This window comes from Rhinoraja longicauda, chromosome 10, assembly GCF_053455715.1.
Source record: "Rhinoraja longicauda isolate Sanriku21f chromosome 10, sRhiLon1.1, whole genome shotgun sequence".
NCBI classification, from domain to species: domain Eukaryota; kingdom Metazoa; phylum Chordata; class Chondrichthyes; order Rajiformes; family Arhynchobatidae; genus Rhinoraja; species Rhinoraja longicauda.
Genome location: NC_135962.1, coordinates 61,009,459 through 61,032,193, shown reverse-complemented (window position 1 = coordinate 61,032,193; position 22,735 = coordinate 61,009,459). Strand labels below are relative to the sequence as shown.

At 52.5% G+C, this 22,735-nt stretch overlaps 1 protein-coding gene across 1 annotated transcript in view; it reads right to left on the bottom strand.

Annotated features, from left to right (window-relative positions):
- Positions 1-22,735, bottom strand: part of LOC144597538 (estrogen receptor beta-like) — a 56,904-nt gene that overhangs the window by 1,939 nt on the left and 32,230 nt on the right. The window contains 4 exon segments of the mRNA XM_078407017.1: positions 746-926; positions 20,015-20,148; positions 20,363-20,766; positions 21,067-21,275. Of these exon segments, the coding sequence (XP_078263143.1) occupies positions 746-926; positions 20,015-20,148; positions 20,363-20,766; positions 21,067-21,275 (928 nt within the window).

Here is a 22,735-nt window from a genome sequence, read left to right as displayed (position 1 = left end):
GGACGGGCGCGGGGGGACGGGCGCGGGGGGGACGGGCGCGGGGGGGACGGGCGCGGGGGGGACGGGCGCGGGGGGGACGGGCGCGGGGGGGACGGGCGCGGGGGGGACGGGCGCGGGGGGGACGGGCGCGGGGGGGACGGGCGCGGGGGGGACGGGCGCGGGGGGGACGGGCGCGGGGGGGACGGGCGCGGGGGGGACGGGCGCGGGGGGGACGGGCGCGGGGGGGACGGGCGCGGGGGGGATGGGCGCGGGGGGTCTGGCGCGGGGGGACGGGCGCGGGGGGACGGGCGCGGGGGGGACGGGCGCGGGGGGGACGGGCGCGGGGGGACGGGCGCGGGGGGGACGGGCGCGGGGGGACGGGCACAGGCAGAGATGGGGTGGGGGTGGGGGTAGGGGCTGTTGGGGTGGGGGTCTCGGGCGGTGGGGTGGCGGGTGTCAGTGGGGGTCTCGGGCGGGGGGCTACCTGGCATGGCGGATATGGGACAGCAGCATCAGGAGGTGGGCGAGGGTGGTGGGGGTGGGCCAGTGGGGGGAGGGGGTGGGGGTCTCGGGTGGGGGGGTGGGTGTGGGGGTGGGGGTCTCGGGTGCGGGGGCTGGGGGGAGGTCTCGGGTGGGAGGGTGAGTACCTCGCGTGGCGGATGTGGGACAGTAGCATCAGGAGGTGGGCGAGGCAGGTGGGGGTGAGGGTCTCGGGCGGGGGGGTGGGGGCAGTGGGGGGAGGGGGTCTCTGGCGGGGGGTGGGTACCTGGCGTGGCGGATGTGGGACAGTAACATCAGGAGGTGGGCGAGGCGGGTGGGCTGTTGGACGGGTGGCACTCCACTGCGGGACATGCACCAGATGAGGGTGTCAGTGATGGTGTCCAGGATCTTGTGCAGCTTCTCCCGATTCTCCTGCTCATCCGACACGCCTGAGCGCGGGAACATGCCTGTGGGAGGAGAGGAGAGAAAACTCACAGCCAGAGGGTCTCGACCCGAAACGTCACCCATTCCTTCTCTCCAGAGATGCTGCTGCCTGACCCGCTGAGTTACTCCAGCACGATGAGCCTAACCACAGTAACCACATCACTCTCCGTCATCTAAACCCCCCTCTCCTCTCTCCCACCCTTCTGACCCTAACCCCCTTCTCTCTATCCCCCCACCCCTCCTCCCCACTCTAAGCCCCCCCCTCTAACCGTGTTCCAGGCCCCCACCACCCCCTGTGAACAAAACCTGCCCCCATCTCCTTGAAACCTCTCACCTTGAAACAATGCCCAGTGTTGGACTGGTGAAAAGGTTCTGGCTGTCTACCCTGTCTATGCCTCTTGTTATTTTATAAACCTGTCGGATCTCTCCAAATCCGCCAGCCTTCCAGAGAAAACAATCCAAGTCTGTCCACTTTACATCTTCTCCCCTCTCACCCTCGGCACCGTCTCCAAAGCCTCCACATCCTGCAGTGGGGGGGGGGGTCCAGAACAAACGCAACACTCCAAAGACAGAGCTGCATGTTGGAATGAACTGCAAGAGGAGGTAGTTGATACAGGTACTGAAACAGCCTTCAAAACACCTTTGGACAGGTAGTGTCTGAAAATGACGGGACAGTGTAGAGGGAGGGTCACTCTGTGCCTGACCCTGGGGGGAGTGTGTGACGGGACAGTGTAGAGTGAGCGTGATCCTAGGGGGGGGGGGGGGGTGACGGGACAGTGTAGAGTGAGCGTGATCCTGGGGGGGGGGGGGGGGGTGTGACGGGACAGTGTAGAGTGAGCGTGATCCTGGGGGGGGGGGGGTGTGACGGGACGGTGTGGAGGGAGGGTCACTCTGTGTCTGACCCTGGGGGGAGGGGGGGGAGTATGTGGTTGCAATAAGGTACTCAGATAGTTAAGCATAACTGACTCAAACTTGCAGTCATAAACTCCTGGCAGCAGATCAGAGGGGAACAAGATGAAGTCGAGTCCTCACGACTGGTGAGTTCCAAGCACAACATCGGTCAATGATATAAAACAACTACATTGTAATTTAATAAATTGTCTGACAGCAAATCAGTCTGACAGTGGCAGCCCTGTCCCACCCCATCTTCACCACCCTATCAAGGCAGAGAACATCAAACAGCACTGGATCAGCAGTAGAGTTGCCACCTCACAGCGCCGGAGACCCGGGTACCATCCTGACCACAGTGTCTGGACCTACAATGTGGGGACCTACAATGTCCGAGCCTACACTGTGCGGGCCTACAGCAGCCCCCGGGCCTACAGTGTCCCAACCTACAATGAGATTTCAACATGCAGGTAGACTGGGAAAATCAGGTTGGTAATGGACCCCAGGAAAGAGAGTTTGTGGAGTGTCTCCGAGATGGATTCTTAGAACAGCTTGTACTGGAGCCTACCAGGGAGAAGGCAATTCTGGATTTTGTGTTGTGTAATGAACCTGATCTGATAAGGGGACTCGAGGTAAAAGAGCCATTAGGAGGCAGTGATCACAATATGATAAGTTTTACTCTACAAATTGAGAGGGAGAAGGGAAAATCGGAAGTGTCAGTATTACAGTATAGCAAAGGGGATTACAGAGGCATGAGGCAGGAGCTGGCCAGATTTGACTGGAAGGAGGCCCGAGCAGGGAAGACGGTGGAACAGCAATGGCAGGTATTCCTGGGAATAATGCAGAAGTTGCAGGATCAATTTATCCCAAAGAGGAGGAAAGATTCCAAGGGGAGTAAGAGGCACCCGTGGCTGACAAGGGAAGTCAAGGACAGTATAAAAATAAAAGAGAAGAAGTATAACATAGCAAAGAAGACTGGGAAGCCAGAGGATTGGGACTCTTTTAAAGAGCAACAGAAGATAACTAAAAAGGCAATACGGGGAGAAAAGATGAGGTACGATGGTAAGCTAGCCAATAATATAAAGGAGGATCGTAAAAGCTTTCTTAGGTATGTGAAACGGAATAAAATAGTCAAGGAAAATGTGGGTCCCTTGAAGACAGAAGCAGGGGAATTTAGTATGGGGAACAAGGAAATGGCAGACGAATTGAACCGGTACTTTGGATCTGTCTTCACTAAGGAAGATACAAGCAATCTCCCAAATGTTCTAGTGGCCAGAGATCCTAGGGTGACGGAGGAACTGAAGGAAATCCACATTCGGCAGGAAATGGTGTTGGGTAGACTGATGGGACTGAAGGCTGATAAATCCCCAGGGCCTGATGGTCTGCATCCCAGAGTACTTCAGGAGGTGGCGCTAGAAATTATGGACGCATTGGTGATCAACCAATTTAGCTCGAAATACGGTTGGGGATCAACAACTGGAGGACATTGTTTAAAAGATTTAATAGGAACCTGAGGGGCAATATTGTTGCACAGAGGGTGGTGGGAGTATGGAACGAGCTGCCAGAGGAGGTAGTTGAGGCAGGGACCATAACAACATTTAAAAGACATTTGGACAGGTGCATGGATAGGAAAGGTTTAGAGGGATATGGGAAAATGGGGCACCTTGGCCGGCAGGGAAGAGTTGGGCCGAAGGGCCCTTTTCCGTGCTGTACCACTCTGTGAAGAGATGAGTCCTGGATCGATCGGTCATGATAGTATTGAATGGAGGGGTCGAGTGGCCAGATTCTAATATCTACCTGTGTTCCAATGTAACCCTACACTAACCCCCCCTCAGTCTGTGAAGTAGGAGAACAGAAAGACAGAGTGCTGGAGTAACTCAGCGGGTCATAGAAACATAGATAATAGGTGTAGAAGGAGGCCATTCGGCCCTTCGAGGCAGCACCACCATTCATTGTGATCATGGCTGACCTTCCACAATCAGTAACCTGTGCCCACTTCTCCCCATATCCTTTGATTCCACTAGCCCCGAGAGCTCTATCTAACTCTCTCTTAAATTCATCCAGTGATTTGGCCTCCACTGCCCTCTGTGGCAGAGAATTCCACAAATTCACAACTCTCTGGGTGAAAAAGTTCTTTCTCACCTCAGCTTTATTTGGCCTCCCCTTTATACTAAGACTGGCCCCCAATATTGGGAACATTTTTCCTGCATCTAGCTTGTCCAGTCCTTTTATAATTTTATACGTCTCTATAAGATCCCCTCTCATCTATCTAAGCTCCAGTGAATACAAGCCCAGTCTTTTCAATCTTTCTTCATATGACCGTCCCACCATCCCAGGGATCAATCTCGTGAATCTACGCTGCACTGCCTCAATTACAAGGATGTCCTTCCTCAAATTAGGAGACCAAAACTGTACACAATACTCCAGATGTGGTCTTACCAGGGCCCTATACAACTGCAGAAGAACCTCTTTACTCCTATATTCAAATCCTCTTGTTATGAAGGCCAACATGCCATTAGCTTTCTTCGCTGCCTGCTGTACCTGCACGCCAACTTTCAGTGACTGGTGTACAAGGACACCCAGGTCTCGCTGCACTTCCCCCTTACCTAACCTGACACCATTGAAATAATAATTTCATTGCCTCCTTGTTTTTGCCACCAAGGTAACCTCACATTTATCTATATTATACTGCATCTGCCACCCATCTGCCCACTCACTCAACCTGTCCAGGTCACCCTGTAACCTCCTAACATCCTCTTCACAGTTTACACTGCCACCCAGCTTTGTGTCATCCGCAAACTTGCTAGTGTTGCTTCTAATTCCCTCTTCCAAATCATTAATATATATGGTAAACAGTTGCGGCCCCAACACTGAGCCTTGCAGCACTCCACTCGCCACTGCCTGCCATTCTGAAAAGGACCCGTTTACTCCTACTCTTTGCTTCCTGTCTGCCAACCAATTCTCTATCCATGTCAACACCTACCCCCAATACCATGTGCTCTAATTTTGGTCACCAATCTCCCGTGCGGGACCTTATCAAAGGCTTTCTGAGTCTAGATACACTACATCCACTGGCTCCCCTTCATCCATTTTACTTGTCACATCGTCAAAAGATTCCAGAAGATTAGTCAAGCATGATTTCCCTTTCATAAATCCATGCTGACTTGGACTTATCCTTTTACTGCTATCCAAATGCACCGTTATTACCTCTTTAATAATTGACTCCAGCATCTTTCCCACCACCGATGTCAGGCTAACTGGTCTATAATTCCCCGTTTTCTCTCTCGCTCCTTTCTTGAAAAGTGGGATAACATTAGCTATCCTCCAATACACAGGAACTGATCCTGAATCTATTGAACATTGGAAAATGATCACCAATGCGTCCACTATTTCTAGAGCCACCTCCCTGAGAACCCTGGGATGCAGACCATCAGGCCCAGGGGATTTATCATCCTTCAGTCCCATTAGTCTACCCAATACTATTTCTCGCCTAATGCAAATTTCTTTCAGTTCCTCTACCCCCCTAGATCCTCTGTCCTCCAGTTCATCTGGGAGATTGTTTGTGTCTTCCTTATTGAAGACAGATCCGAAGTACCTGTTCAACTCTTCTGCCATTTCCTTGTTACCCATAATAATTTCACCCGTGTCTGCCTTCAAGGGACCCACAGTTGTCTTTGCTAATCTTTCTCTCTTAACGTATCTAAAGAAGCTTTTACTGTCCTTCTTTATCAGGCAGCATCTGTGGAGAATATGGATAGGTGACGTTTCACAGAGTGCTGGAGTAACTCAGCGGGTCAGGCAGCATCTGTGGAGAGAAGGAATGGGTGACGTTTCAGGTCAAGACTGTTCTTCACACTCAATAGTTGACATTTTGGGTGGGAGTTTTGGTCAGTCTGAAGAAGGGTCTCGATCCGAAACGTCACCTATCCATGTTCTCCACAGATGCTGCCTGACCCGCTGAGTTACTCCAGCACTCTGTGAAACGTCACCTATCCACGTTCTCCACAGATGCTGCCTGACCCGCTGAGACTCCAATATTTTGTGTCTATCTTCGGTTTGAACCAGCATCTGCAGTTCCTGCACTACACAGTGAGTGAGCGATGACTAACATGTAAACAATAAATACATACATCAACAGTAAACTATCACCCTTCAGGGCAAGGGGAAGAGAACAGTAGCAATTGTGCTCACAAGATAAGTTAAAGCCAGCGATCGATTGAAGGTTTATAACGTTGTCAGAGACAGGAGTTACTCGAGGAGTGCAGAACCCAGAGAACAAAGGGAGAGGGAGGGGGAGAGAGGGAGGGAGAGGGAGAGGGGGGGGGGGGGGGGAGAGAGAGAGAGAGACAGGTTGTCAAAGGTGTGGGTCCCTTACAGCCGGAGGCAGGAGATACTACATGGCTGAGAGAATGAACAGTTAATGTCCCCTCCCCTCTTCTTCCCCATCCCCTCCCCTCCGCTCCTTGCCCTCCCCCTCCCCCTCCCCTCCTCTCCTTCCCCTCCCCTCCCCTCCGTGACCCCGTTTCCCACGTGCTCCCTGGTCTTAGATATCCCCTTCTGGGGTTATTTTAGGTTAGTTGTAGAGATACAGCATGGAAACAGGCCCTTCGGCCCGCTCCGTCTGTGCTGACCAGTGATCACCCATACACTAGCACTATCCTACACACTAGGGACAATATTCTGGCCAAGATTAGACTCTGTACTAGTGAGAACTTTGAAACTTGCAGGGCACAAGTTGGTGGCAGTAAAGGTGCCAGCTCCGGTATGCCTCGGTGAAGTCTGCTGTTCAAACACAACTGCTGCACTTTTGTACTTATCTCTGGCTCTGCTCATCTAAAGTATCATTTTACTGCACTCGATACAAAACAGAGAACTTCACTGCATCTAGCAACATGTGACAATTCAGAATAATTGAAACCTGCACTTCACTGGAGTGTGGGAGGAAACCGGAGCACCCAGAGACAACCCACGTGGTCACAGGGAGAACGTACAAACTCCATACAGACAGCACCCGTGGTCAGGATGGAACCCGGGTCTCCGGCGCTGTGAAGCAGCAACTCTACCGCTGCGCCACCGTGCCGACCTCAACACAAAGTGTTGGAGGTCACGTTCTCCACAGATGCTGCTTGACCTGCTGCCTTCCTCCAGCACTTTGTGTTTTATGCAAAATTCCAGTATTTGCAGTTCCTTATGTCTAACTTTCTTGGTGTTCCTATCTCCTAGATCAGTTCTGTGCATGAACAGGCCCTTCGGCCCACAACGTCTGTGTTGAACACGATGCCCAGACCAACTCTCCTCTGCCTGCACGTGACCCATATCCTCCATTCCCTGTGTGTCCATGTGCCTGTCTAAAAGCCTCTTAAACACCACCATGGTATCTGCCTCCACCACCACCCCTGGCAGCGTGTCCCAGGCCCCCACCCCCCTCTGTGTGAAAAACCTGCCCCACACATCTCCTTTACACTTTGCCCTCTCACATTCATGCGTGCCCTCTCGTGTTTGATTGTTCCACCCTAGGGTTAAGGTTCTGACTGTCTACCCTGTCTGTGCCTCTCATTATTTTATACACTTCGATCAGGTCTCCCCGCAACCTCCGTGTTCCAGAAAAAAGTTACCGTCTGTCTCTAAACCTTTCCCATCCATGTACCTGTCCAAATGCCTTGTAAACGTTATAGTGCCTGCCTCACATACCTCCACAGGCAGCTCGTTCCATACCACCACCCCCGTCGTGTGACAACGTTGCCCTCAGGTTCCTATTAGATCTTTCCCCTCTCACCTTAAACCCACATCCTCTGGTTCTTGAGTTCCCTACTCTGGGTAACAGTGTTGCCAACTGGCCCCTATTAGCCGGGACAGCCCGTATTTTGGATTATATTGGTTTGTCCCGTACGGGACCGCCCTTGTCCCGTATTAGTAGGGTTGCCAACTTCCTCACTCCCAAATACGGGACAAGGTGACGTCACCGCCCCGTGCCCCACACGTCACCTCACCCAGCCAGCGGCCACCTGCTCCCGCTCCACCAATGGTGGCAGCCCGGGCCAGGAGGGAGCATGTGGCCGCTGGCTGGGTGAGGTGACGTGGGGCGTGGGGCAGTGACGTCACCTTGTCCCGTATTTGGGAGTGAGGAAGTTGGCAACCCCTAGTGACACACCCTGTGCATTTCCTCTCGCGATTTTATGCACAATTCTACCGTGTGACTTGAAACAAGGCTCTCAGTGTGGAAATTAGCAAAGCCTTCCTGATTGAAGACTTACACAAACACTGCATTCACACACCTCTCCCACTCTGCTGTTATTAATTCAGCAGTGCCTTCCCCAGAGATCCCCGCTTCACCTCACCTGCCCCTGGGCTGCTTAGACTTTCAGGCAAACATCCACCGCTGCTTTTAAACACGCACGTTTTCTCTCATCCTTCATTTTCTCATTTCTTTTATTATCTCCTGTTGCTGAATCCTAAAATCTTCCTCGCCCTCTGCCCATCCCCACCTCTCTCCCCGCACTACTGTCCCACCCCGAAACGTCTCCTATCCATGTTCTCCACAGATGCTGCCTGACCCGCTGAGTTACTCCAGCACTCTGTGAAACGTCACCTATCCATGTTCTCCACAGATGCTGCCTGACCCGCTGAGTTACTCCAGCACTCTGTGAAACGTCACCTATCCATGTTCTCCACAGATGCTGCCTGACCCGCTGAGTTACTCCAGCACTCTGTGAAACGTCACCTATCCATGTTCTCCACAGATGCTGCCTGAGCCGCTGAGTTATTCCAGCACTCTGTCTTTCTTTTGTAAGCCAGTATCTGCATTTGGCGTGCCTCCACTTTGTAAAGCCTCTCTGTCAATGTAACATCATTCTCTGACCTCCAATGTCAAAGACAGTGTGAACCTCTCTCCCATGGACTCTCGGATTGACTTAAAGTCTTGCTGAGTTTATAGATCACGACTTGGGTAGCCTGCAGCCTACCGGCATGAACACTGAAATCTCCAACTCTAGTGAACTCACCTACAAACTACCCCCTCCCAACCCCACTTTCTCTTCCTTGTGCCCCTCTAGGACACAGCCGTGCCCCCCACCCTCCCCTCCCTCACCCCAACCCCATTCCCCCCCACCATCTCCTATTCCCCACTCCCCCACCCTCCCCCATTCCCCCCTCACCCCATTCACCTCCATCCCCCCATTCCCCCCTCTACCCCACTGAGTTACTCCAGCACACTGTGAAACGTCACCTATCCATGTTCTCCACAGATGCTGCCTGACCTGCTGAGTTACTCCAGCACTCTGTGAAACGTCACCTATCCATGTTCTCCACAGATGCTGCCTGACCTGCTGAGTTACTCCAGCACTCTGTGTCCCACCCCAGTCACTTCTTCTCCCCGCTCCCGTCCAGCAGAAAGCACAGATCCCCTCTGTTACCAGGTTTCTGAACGGTCCTTCCATAAGCTCGGGTACTGTCCGATTCACCTCTACCCCATTGTGGACATTGGACTTTGTCTGTGGAACTGATGCGCTACAATGCAGAGAACTATATTCTGCACTCTGTTGTATTCATGTATGATATTATCTGATCTGTTTGGATAGCATGCAGAACAAAGCTTTTCACTGTACCTCAGTACACGTGACAAGAATAAACCTAAACCTGAATCTTGGAGATGTAGAGCACGGAAAAGTCATCAAACTCAAGTCTAATAGGTGGAGCAAAGGGAAAGAAAGAGTGCAGGATATGGTTCTCAGCATTGTAGAGCACCAGCTGACACCGACCCGCAGAGATTTACGGAGACAGGAAGGAGGTTACGGGGGATCTGAGGGTGGAGCTTGGGTCAGGAACATCTGCCTGAGGGGGTGAGGGACTCTGAGACTCTCTCCACTGTTAACAAATCCCTCGTGTGCTTGAAACCCCAAGGCGATCGACCTAATGCGGCTCAATGGGATCAGTGTGGATAGGTACGAGGGGCAGCATGGGGGTGATGGGCTGAAGGGCTGCACCATTCCGTGCCTGAGGGGGTGGTAGAGAACATGCAACATCTAATAAGCCTTTGGCCGAGCCGTTGAGCAGACGAGGCTACGGGCCGTGATCTGGTAAGTAGCATTCGAGTAGATGGGTGGTTAGCATGGAGATGATGGGCCGAGTGGCCTGTTAATGTGATGTGTGACTCCATAAATATACTGCAATTACTTTTGATTGAAAGATACAGCATGGAAACAGGCCCATCGGCCCACCGAGTCCATGCTGACCATCGATCGCCTGTTCACACTAGTTCTATGTTATCCCACTTTCTCATCCACTCCCTACACACCAGCGGCAATTTACAACGGGCCGATTAACCTACAAACCCGCACGCCTTTGGGATGTGGGAGGAAACTGGAGCACGTGTAGGCAGAAGAGATTGGTGTAACTTGGTATCATGTTCAGCATGGGCATAGTGGGCCGAAGGGCCTGTTCCTGTGTTGTACAGTCCTTCCACTTCCATATTGTTCCTCTCCCCTTCTCCCTGCAGTTCCTTGAGTGGTGCCTTTGATTGGAGAGTCCGCACTACTGTATCTTGGTACACGGAACACTGCACAGTACAGCACTGGAACAGGCCCTTCGGCCCACAATGTCCGTGCTGAACACGATGCCAAGTTAATCTAAGCTCCTCTGCCTGCACGTGATCCATATCCCTCCATTCCCTGTGTGTCCACGCGCCTGTCCAAAAGCCTCTTAAACACCACTATCGTATCTGCCTCCACCACCACCCCCGGCAACACGCTCCAGGCCCCCACCCCCCTCTGTGTAAAAGACCAGCCGAGCATATCTCCGTTAAACTTTGCCCTCTCACCTTAAACCTATGCCCTCTCGTCTTTGACATTTTCACACTGAGAAACAAAGTTCTGGCTGTCTCCCCCATCTACGCCTCTCATAATTGGATCCACTTCTCTCAGGTCTCCCCTTAGGCTCTGGCGCTCCAGAGAAAGCAATGCAAGTGTGTCCATTCTCTCCCTGCAGCTGCTCCCCTCTGATGCAGGGGTCGGGTCGCCAACTGTCCCGTATTAGCCGGGACATCCCGTATTGTGGGCTAAATTAGTTTGTCCCGTACGGGACTGCCCTTGTCCCGTATTAGTAGCGTTGCCAACTTCCACACTCCCAAATAAGGGACAGAGGGTGACGTCACTGGATGACACATGACAATGGTAATCCTAAACCTGGACATGAACCTCCCTCCCTGCCCACACCTCCCTGCCCACACCTCCCTGCCCACACCTCCCTGCCCACACCTCCCTGCCCACAGTAAACTCTCTCCACCCCATGCCTGCCCACACCTCCCTGCCCACACTTCCCTGCCCACAGTAAACTCTCTCCATCCCATGCCTGCCCTCACCTCCCTGCCCACAGTAAACTCTCTCCCTCCACGCCTGCCCACACCTGCCTGTTCCCCAGCCCCTCACCCGGTCTAACCCCGATCATTCGCAGCTTGCTGCCATCTGTAAAAGTTTCTCTCACACATCCTCCCCTGACTCATGCATTAACTCCTGTGTCTGAGAGCTCGTCCTTGGCATGAAAATCACCGCAATAAATAATACTGTTTAAAGTTGCAGAATTTATGATGCATGAAATGGGTATTTGTAGAAAGCTCTCTGGTTACCAGGCGGCCCGGCCAACATCAACCACAGGCTGCCTCAACACCAAACAATTGCCCAACTGCTCCATTTTGTCTCGAGTTGTTTTCCCTGGGCTGGAAGTGTGTTAATAGCAAGCAGCTGAGGTTTCTCAGCACATCTGAGCACCCTGCTTTAATGAGCCATTTGGAAACTCCTGAATTCATGATATATCTCTTGTGGCTCCAAGCTGCCAGCACTCTGCATCCAAGCGTGTTCCAGCAGTGAGACGGGGCCAGGCAGCGTTACCTGAAGTGTTCTCTGCTGTCTGACTGTGCACTGCGCCTCAGTCTAGGATTATTCTGGTCACGTGTACAGAGGTACTGTGGACAGCTTTGTTCTACATGCTGTCCAGTCAGGCAAAAAACTGCAGATGCTGGTTTAAATCAAAGGTAGACACAAAATGCTGGAGTAACTCAGCGGGTCAGGCAGCATCTCTGGAGAGAAGGAATGGGTGATGTTTCAGGGCGCTCCCTGACATCAGTCTGAAGAAGGGTCTCCACCCAAAACGTCACCCATTCTTTCTCTCCAGCGATGCTGCCTGACCCACTGAGTTACTCCAGCATTTTGTGTCTACCTGCTATCCAATCAGATCAGATAATACCATACATAAATACAATCAAGCCAAACTCCAGTACAATAGGTGGAGCAAAGGGGAAGATACAGAGTGCAGAATATAGTTCTCAGCATTGTAGCGCATCAGTTCCACAGACATGTTCCTGATGTTGGGGGGAGTCCCGAACCAGGAGCCACAGTTTAAGAATAAGGGGTAGGCCATTTAGAATGGATGAACTTTTTCATTCAATAGACAATAGGTGCAGGAGTAGGCCATTCAGCCCTTCGAGCCAGCACCGCCATTCAATGCGATCATGGCTGATCACTCTCAATCAGTACCCCGTTCCTGCCTTCTCCCCATACCCCCTCACTCCGTTATCCTTAAGAGCTCTATCCAGCTCTCTCTTGAAAGCATCCAACAAACTGGCCTCCACTGCCTTCTGAGGCAGAGAATTCCACACCTTCACCACTCTGACTGAAAAAGTTCTTCCTCATCTCCGTTCTAAATGGCCTACCCCTTATTCTTAAACTGTGGCCCCTTGTTCTGGACTCCCCCAACATTGGGAACATGTTTCCTGCCTCTAATGTGTCCAATCCCCTAATTATCTTATACATTTCAATAAGATCCCCCCTCATCCTTCTAAATTCCAGTGTATACAAGCCTAATTGCTCCAGCCTTTCAACATACGACAGTCCCGCCATTCCGGGAATCAACCTAGTGAACCTACGCTGCACGCCCTCAATAGCAAGAATATCCTTCCTCAAATTCAGTGAGTGAATCTGTGGAATTCTCTGCCTCAGAAGGCAGTGGAGGCCAATTCCCTGGAAGCTTTCAAGGGAGAGCTAGAGCTCTTAATGATAGCGGAATCAAGGGATATGGGGAGAAGGCAGGAACGGGGTACTGATTGTGCATGATCATCCATGATCATGGTGAATGGCGGTGCTAGCTCGAAGGGCCGAATGGCCTCCTCCTGCACTTATTGTCTATTGTCAAAGTCCAATATCTGCAATGGGGTTGAGGTGAATCGGACAGTGCCCTAGCTTGTGGAAGGGCCGTTCAGAAGCCTGATAACAGAGGGGAAGAAGCTGTTCCTGAGTCTGGTGGTGCGCGCTTTCAAGCTTCTGTACCTTCTGCTGACAGGAGCGGGGAGAAGGGCGGTGGGGCAAGTCTTTGATTATGTTGGTAATTAAATGCACTTACCTCTGAGATCCCTCTGCTCCTGGACTCCAGCTAAACTCATCACAGACTCCCGGACTACCTTTAATTGGACTTTACTGGACTTTATCTTGCACTAATGCTATTCCCTTTATCATGTATCTGTCCACTGTGGGTGGTTTTATTGTAATCATGTGCAGTCTTAGTGCCAACTGGATAGCACACAAAAGCTTTTCACTGTAATTTTTATTGTACATGTGACAATAAACTATAGACAGACACAAAATGCTGGAGTGACTGAGTGGGTCAGGCATCAGCTCTGGACAAAAAGAATAGGTGACGTTTCAGGTCGAGACCCTTCCTCACACCATAAACTAAACTCAACTAACTAGTGAGTAGCCTCTCCATGCAAAGCTTGCATCGACCACGGTTTAACTTTGTTTATAGAAACATAGAAAAATAGGTGCAGGAGTAGACCATTCAGCCCCTCGAGCCAGCACCGCCATTCAATATGATCGTGGCTGATCATCCAAAATCAGTGCCCCGTTCCTGCTTTCTCCCCTTATCCCTTGATTCCGTTAGCCCAAAGAGCTAAATCTAACTCTCTCTTGAAAACATCCAGTGAATTGGCCTCCACTGCCTTCTGTGGCAGAGAATTCCACAGATTCACAACTCTCTGGGTGGAAACCTCTCTATCTCTCCTGTTCTGCACCTTTATCAACAGCACCTTGTGACACCTCTCTACAACACTGCTCATCAACAGCCCATTTAGTATAAGCTGTTGTTAGATTTAGTTTGTGATTGTGGAGGATTGAAGCTGTGAGGGCAGCAGCTCTACCCACTGGGCCAGTCAGCTGCTGGGTCTCTGGTGCTGTGAAGGCAGCAGCTCTACCCACTGGGCCAGTCAGCTGCTGGGTCTCTGGTGCTGTGAAGGCAGCAGCCCTACCTGCTGGGCCAGTGTGCTGCTGGGTCTCTGGTGCTGTGAGGGCAGCAGCTCTACCCACTGGGCCAGTCAGCTGCTGGGTCTCTGGTGCTGTGAGGGCAGCAGCTCTACCCACTGGGCCAGTCAGCTGCTGGGTCTCTGGTGCTGTGAGGCAGCAGCCCTACCTGCTGGGCCAGTCAGCTGCTGGGTCTCTGGTGCTGTGAGGCAGCAGCCCTACCTGCTGGGCCAGTGTGCTGCTGGGTCTCTGGTGCTGTGAGGCAGCAGCCCTACCTGCTGGGCCAGTCAGCTGCTGGGTCTCTGGTGCTGTAAGGCAGCAGCTCTACCCGCTGGGCCAGTCAGCTGCTGGGTCTCTGGTGCTGTGAGGCAGCAGCCCTACCTGCTGGGCCAGTCAGCTGCTGGGTCTCTGGTGCTGTGAGGCAGCAGCCCTACCTGCTGGGCCAGTCAGCTGCTGGGTCTCTGGTGCTGTGAGGGCAGCAGCTCTACCCGCTGGGCCAGTCAGCTGCTGGGTCTCTGGCGCTGTAAGGCAGTAGGTCTACCTGCTGGGCCAGTGTGCTGCTGGGTCTCTGGCGCTGTAAGGCAGTAGGTCTACCTGCTGGGCCAGTGTGCTGCTGGGTCTCTGGTGCTGTGAGGCTGCAGCTCTACCTGCTGGGCCAGTCAGCTGCTCTGGTGCTGGATGCAGATACGACAGTGGTGTTTAAGAGGCTTTTTAGACAGGCACATGGACGCATGGATATGGATCACGTGCAGGCAGATGAGAGTTGGTCTTGGCATCATGTTTAGAACAGACATTGTGGGCTGAAGGGCCTGTTCCTGGGCTGTATTGTTCTATGTTGCCTTGATCCTGTATCTGTACACTGTGGATGGCTCAAGTATAATCATGTGTAGTCTTTCTGCTGAGTGGATAGCACACAACAGAAGCTTTAAACTGTACCTCGGTACACGTGACAGTAAATAACCGGTGAATAACAGGTGACCATGGATAGCCACCACTGTACGGTTGTTCCCACAGTGCCATGCAGATTAAACACGACGCTGCCAGCAATGACCAGATCCCAAGCAGAAATGAAGACCAACACTGTCACATGGACTTGGAAGGGGAGAGAATGAAAAGAAAATTGAGCAGTAATAAATTTATAAATTAATAAGTAAATTTAGTTTCTCTGCCAGATAAGATTAATAACATTGTGGGGCTGATAAATGGGGATCGTGGGCAGTGATGATTTATAAATTAATAAAGAACTTGGGTTCTGATAAAAGACGCTTGTAAATTTACAAATTTAAAAATGCTTCACTGGCAGGGAGGAAGGAGGACTGATGGAATTATGAAACAATGAGGCTAGAGAGTCAGTGTTGATTAAAGTAGCATTACTAAAGCACGCAGGAATGCAGGGCTGGAGACGGGAATAGTGGTAGTGAAGGAACGTAACAGCACAGAGCCGTACACCACAGGAGCAGGCCCTTCAGCCCACCATGTCCGTGCACAGCATGATGCCAGCTTCAACTCATCCCCTCTGCCTGCACCTGATCCGTGTCCCTCCACTCACTGCATGTCCGTGTGCCTGTCTAAAAGCCTCTTAAACACCACTAACGTCTCTGCCTTTTGTAATTTTTATAAAATTATAAAAGGACTGGACAAGCTAGATGCAGGAAAAATGTTCCCAATGTTGGGGGAGTCCAGAACCAGAGACCACAGTCTAAGAATAAAGGGGAGGCCATTTGAAACTGAAGTGAAAAGAAACTTTTTCACCCAGAGAGTTGTGAATTTGTGGAATTCTCTGCCACAGAAAGCAGTGGAGGCCAATTCACTGGATGAATTTAAAAGAGAGTTAGATAGAGCTCTAGGGGTTAGTGGAATCAAGAGATATGGGGAGAAGGCAGGCATGGATTACTGATTGTGGATGATCAGCCATGATCACAATGAATGGCGGTGCTGGATCAAAGGGCCAAATGGCCTCCTCCTGCACCTATTTTCTATGTTTCCACCACCACCCCTGGCAGCGTGTTCCAGGCACCCACCACCCCTGGCAGCGTGTTCCAGGCACCCACCACCCCTGGCAGCGTGTTCCAGGCACCCACCACCCCTGGCAGCGTGTTCCAGGCACCCACCACCCCTGGCAGCGTGTTCCAGGCACCCACCACCCCTGGCAGCGTGTTCCAGGCACCCACCACCCCTGGCAGCGTGTTCCAGGCACCCACCACCCCTGGCAGCGTGTTCCAGGCACCCACCACCCTCTGTGCAAAAAAACTTGCCCTGCATGTCTCCTTTAAACTTTGCCCCTCTCACCTTATGGTTATGCCCTCTAATATTTGATATTTACACTACAAAGAGATTCTGACTGTCTACCCAATCTCTGCCTCCCACTACTTTATAAACCTCTATCAGATCTCCCCGCAATCTCCGGCGATCTCCCCCCTCACAATGTTTGTCCAATAAAGTGTCTTTTGAACATTGTTATAGTCGCTGCTTCAACTCCCTGCCCTGGCAGCTTGTTCCCTACACCCACCACCCTCTGTGTGGAAAAGCTGCTGCTCGGCTTCCTATTAAATCTTTCCCCTCTCACCTTAAACCTATGTCCTCTGGTTCTTGATTCCCCCAACTCTGGGTAAAAGACTGTGCATCTACCTGATCTGTTCCTCTAATAATTTTACACACCTCTATAAGATCACACCTCATCCTCCTGCGCTCCAAGGAATAAACTCCTTGCCTGCCCAACCTCTCCTAGTTAAAAAGCTTTTCACTGTACTTCTGTACACGTGACAATAAACTAAACTAAACTAACTTAACCTCTCTCTGCAGCTCAGGCCCTGGTGGCCTGGCAACTTCCTCGTAAATCTTCTCGACACTTGACCAAAGGGTCAGTGCAGGAGAGGGAACGATAGCAGTGTAGTTTAATAAACACACACGAGCTCTCTGGGGCAGGAGTGCAATGTTGGGTTCTGTCCTGGCAGCAATCCCTTCCCACCCAGTTCCCTACAAAAAGTCTATCCCCTACTCCCAATTCCTCCGTTTACGCCGCATCTGCGCCCGGGATGAGGTGTTTCACACTAGGGCATCAGAGATGTCCTCATTCTTCAGGAAACGGGGCTTCCCCTCCTCCATTATAGATGAGGCTCTCACTAGGGTCTCTTCTACATCCCGCAGCTCCACTCTTGCTCCCCCTCCCCCCACTCATAACAAGGACAGAATCCCCCTCGTTCTCACCTTCCACCCCACCAGCCAGCGGATCCAACAAATCATCCACCAACATTTCCGTCACCTACAACAGGACCCCATTACTGGCCATATCTTCCCATCCCCTCCCCGTTCTGCGTTCCGCAGAGACCGTTCCCTCCGTAACTCCCTGGTCCACTCGTCCCTTCCTACCCAAACCACCCCATCCCCGGGCACTTTCCTCTGCAACCGCAGGAGATGCAACACCTGTCCCTTTACCTCCCCCCTCAACTCCACCCAAGGACCCAAACAGTCTTTCCAGGTGAGACAAAGGTTCACCTGCACCTCCTCCAACCTCATCTATTGCATCCGCTGCTCTAGATGTCGACTTATTTACATAAGTCGCTTCGTTCAACACCTGTGCTCAGTCCGCCTTAACCAATCTGATCTCCCGGTGGCCGAGCACTTCAACTCCCCCTCCCATTCCCAGTCTGACCTTTCTGTCATGGGCCTCCTCCAGTGCCATAGTGAGGCCCACCGGAAATTGGAGGAACAGCACCTCATATTTCGCCTGGGCAGCTTGCAGCCCGGCGGTATGAACATTGACTTCTCCAACTTTAGATAGTTCCTCTGTCCCTCTCTTCCCCTCCCCCTTCCCAGTTCTCCCTCTATCTTCCTGTCTCCACCTATATCCTTCCTTTGTCCCGCCCCCCTGACATCAGTCTGAAGAAGGGTCTCGACCCGAAACGTCACCCATTCCTTCTCTCCTGAGATGCTGCCTGACCTGCTGAGTTACTCCAGCATTTTGTGAATAAATACCTCAGCATACAAGGACTGTGAGCAGCTAGTTGTTAAATTACTAGCTGCAAACTGCGCTGGCGATCGAGTGGGGATACACTGATCCAGCAACAAGGCAGCAAGCAGTCGTGTAGGGCCACGCTGGGGCTGGTTGTTGTGATAAACTGATTGTCACAGGTTGAGGAGAGACCTGGCGGAGAGTTACAACATTTTGAGAGGCATGGAGAGGGTAGACAGTCAGAACCTTTTCCTCAGGGCGGAACCGTCAAGGACTAGAGGGCACAGCTTTCAGGTGAGAGAGCGACAGTTTACAGGAGATGTGCAGGGCAAGTTTAGTTTAGTTTAGAGATTCAGGGCAGAAACAGGCCCTTCGGTCCACCGGGTCCGCGCCGACCAGCGACCCCCTCTAACGTGGATCAACACTATCCTACACCCATGAGGGACAATTTACATTTGTACCAAGCCAATTAACCTACAAACCTGTACAATAGACAATAGGTGCAGGAGGAGGCCATTCGGCCCTTCGAGCCAGCACCACCATTCAATGTGATCATGGCTGATCATTCACCAATCAGTACCCCGTTCCTGCCTTCTACCCATACCCCCTGACTCCGCTGTCCTTAAGAGCTCTATCTAGCTCTACGTCTTTGGAGTGTGGGAGGAAACCGAAGATCTCGGAGAAAACCCATGCAGGTCACGGGAAGAACGTACAAACTCCGTACAGACTCCGTATAGACAGTTTAAATTCCATTTGGAATATTTTGGAGGACCAAGAACCAAGAAACCAAGACAGCACCCTGGTCAGGATGGAACCCGGGTCTCCGGCGCTGCATTCGCTGTAAGGCAGCAACTCTACCACTGCACCACCGTGTATTTTACACAGAGGGTGGTGGGTGGAGGTTTGGAACGTGCTGTTTTAGAGACTTGTAGGCAGGCACATGGATATGCAGGGAATGGGGGGGATATGGATCACGTGCAGGCAGAGGAGATTAGTTTAATGGCATCGTGGTCAGCATGGACTTGTGAGCGTAGCTTTAAGGTGAGAAGAAACATATTTAAAGGAGACGTGTGGGTGAGTTTTAGAGTAATAAAGTCATACAGCGTGGAAACAGGCCTTTCAACCCAACTTACCCACAACGGCCCACGTGCCCCATCTACACTAGTTCCACCTGCCTGCATTTGGCCCATATCCCTCCAAACCTGTCCTATCCATGTACCTGTCTAGATGTCTTTTAAATGCTGTTGTAGTCCCAGCCTCAACTACCTCCTCAGGCAGCTCGTTCCATGCACCCACCACCCTCTGTGTGGAAATGTTGTCCCTCAGATTCCTATTAAATCTTCTCCCCCTCACTTCAAACCTGTGGTTCTTGATCCTCTTATTCTGTGCATTCTCCTGATCTATTCCCCTCATCATTTTAGGGGAGCACCCCCCCCTCCCTCCTCTCTCCCCCCCCCCTCCCTCCTCTCCCCCCCCTCCCTCCTCTCTCCCCCTGCCCCTCACCCCCCATCCTTCTCCAACTCCTTCCATCCCACCTACGCACTCACTCGAGCTGAGGAAGTCCATCGCCCCTCCTCCCACACTCCCCATGCCCCCCCCCCTCTACCCACTCACTGTTGAACAGAGCTATGGCCTTCAGACACAGGTACACTCTGCACACCCCCACTCCATCCACCCCCCATCTCTCCCCCCGCCCCCCCATCTCTCCCCCTGCCCCGTCTCTCCTCCTTCCCCGTCTCTCCCCCGCTATGTCTCCCCCCGCCCCGTCTCCCCCCGCCCCGTCTCTCCACCGCCCTGTCTCCCCCCGCCCCGTCGCCCCCTGCCCCCGTACTCCCCCGGCCCCCGTACTCCCCCGCCCCGTCTCCCCCCGCCCCGTCTCCCCCCGCCCCGTCTCCCCCTGCCCCGTTCCCCCCCACCCGGCCCCGTCTCCCCCCGCCCCGTTCCCCCCCACCCGGCCCCGTCTCCACCCCGCCCCCATCTCCCCACTCACTGGAGTTGAGCAGCACCATGGCCTTCAGGCACAGGTACTCGTCATGCTGGAGTTTGAGTTCGCGGAAGCGAGCCGTCGCGGCCAGCAACATGTCGAAGATCTCCAGGATGCCTCAACACACTGACCCCTCGTCCCTGCGGATATCAGCACCAGCATCAGTATCAGCACCAGTATCAGTATCAGCACCAGTATCAGCACCAGTATCAGTATCAGCACCAGTATCAGCACCAGTATCAGCATCAGCACCAGCATCAGCACCAGTATCAGCACCAGTATCAGCACCAGTATCAGCACCAGTATCAGCACCAGTATCAGCACCAGTATCAGCATCAGCACCAGTATCAGCACAGTATCAGCACCAGTATCAGCACCAGTATCAGCACCAGTATCAGTATGAGCACCAGTATCAGCACCAGTATCAGCACCAGTATCAGCATCAGCACCAGTATCAGCATCAGCATCAGCACCAGTATCAGCACCAGCATCAGCACCAGTATCAGCACCTGTATCAGCACCAGTATCAGCATCAGCACCAGTATCAGCACAGTATCAGCACCAGTATCAGCACCAGTATCAGTATGAGCACCAGTATCAGCACCAGTATCAGCATCAGCAACCAGTATCAGCATCAGCACCAGTATCAGCACCAGTATCAGCACCAGCACCAGTATCAGCATCAGCACCAGTATCAGCACCAGTATCAGTATCAGCACCAGTATCAGCACCAGTATCAGTATCAGCACCAGTATCAGCTATCAGCACCCAGCACCAGTATCAGTATCAGCACCAGTATCAGCATCAGCACCAGCACCAGTATCAGCACCAGTAATCAGTATGAGCACCAGTATCGGCATCAGCACCAGTAATCAGCAACCAGTATCAGCATCAGCACCAGTATCAGCATCAGCACCAGTATCAGCACCAGTATCAGCACCTGTATCAGCATCAGCACCAGTATCAGCACCAGTATCAGCACCAGTATCAGCATCAGCACCAGTATCAGCATCAGTATCAGCACCAGTATCAGTATCAGCACGTGTCAGTAACAGCACCAGTATCAGCACCAGTATCAGTATCAGCACCAGTATCAGCATCAGCACCAGTATCAGCACCAGTATCAGCACCAGTATCAGTATCAGCATCAGCATCAGTATCAGCACCAACATCAGAACCAACATCAGAATCAGCACCCGTATCAGTATCAGTATCAGCACCAGTATCAGCACCAACATCAGTATCAGCATCAGTATCAGCACCTGTACTATAGAAAACATTGAAAATAGAAGCAGGAGGAGGCCATTAGGCCCTTCGAGCCAGTATCAGCAACAGCATCAGTGTCAGCTCATCACACTGGACCAGAATCATGCCGTTCAGCCCATCATCTGCTCCGCCATTCAATCATGGCTGATCTATCTCTCCACCTAACCCCATTCTCCTGCCTTTTCCCCCGACACCCATACTAATCAAGAATCTGTCTATTTCTGCCGCAAATATATCCACTGACTTGGCCTCCACAGCCTTCTGTGGCAAAGAATTCCAGTGGGGGGCAGAGGTCGGGGGGGGGGGCAGGAGAGGTCAGGGGGGGCAGAGAGGGTCAGAGACAGAGGGAGGGAGAGAAAGGCAGGGAGAGAGGGAAATGGAGACACAGGGATAGAGTAAGAGACAGAGAGACGGAGAAAGACGGAGAGAGACAGACAGAGAGACAGACAGGGAGACAGAGGGACAGACAGAGGGACAGACAGAGGGACAGACAGAGAGGACAGACAGAGAGACAGACAGAGGGACAGACAGAGGGACAGACAGAGGGACAGACAGAGGGACAGACAGAGGGACAGACAGAGGGACAGACAGAGGGACAGACAGAGGGACAGACAGAGGGACAGACAGAGGGACAGACTGAGACAGACAGAGAGACAGACAGAGAGACAGAGGGACAGACAGAGGGAAAGACAGGGAGAGACAGACAGGGAGAGACAGACAGGGAGAGACAGACAGAGAGACAGACAGAGAGACAGACAGAGGGACAGTCAGAGGGACAGACAGAGGGACAGACAGAGGGACAGACAGAGGGACAGACAGAGGGACAGACAGAGGGACAGACAGAGGGACAGACAGAGGGACAGACAGAGGGACAGACAGAGGGACAGACAGAGGGACAGACAGAGGGACAGACTGAGACAGACAGAGAGACAGACAGAGAGACAGAGGGACAGACAGAGAGACAGAGGGAAAGACAGGGAGAGACAGACAGAGAGACAGACAGAGAGACAGACAGAGACAGACAGAGAGACATACAGAGAGACAGACAGAGAGACAGACAGAGAGACAGACAGAGAGACGGAGAGAGACAGACAGAGAGACAGACAGAGACAGACAGAGGGACAGACAGAGAGACAGACAGAGGGACAGACAGAGGGACAGACAGAGAGAGAGACAGGGAGACAGACAGAGGGACAGACAGAGAGATAGACAGGGAGACAGACAGAGGGACAGACAGAGAGAGAGACAGGGAGACAGACAGAGGGACAGACAGAGAGACAGACAGAGGGACAGACAGAGGGACAGACAGAGGGACAGACAGAGGACAGACAGAGGGACAGACAGAGGGACAGACAGAGAGACACAGAGAGAGAGACAGAGACAGAGAGACAGACAGAGAGACAGAGGGACAGAGAGAGACAGAGAGGAACTGATAGACAGATAGACAGACAGAGACAGGAG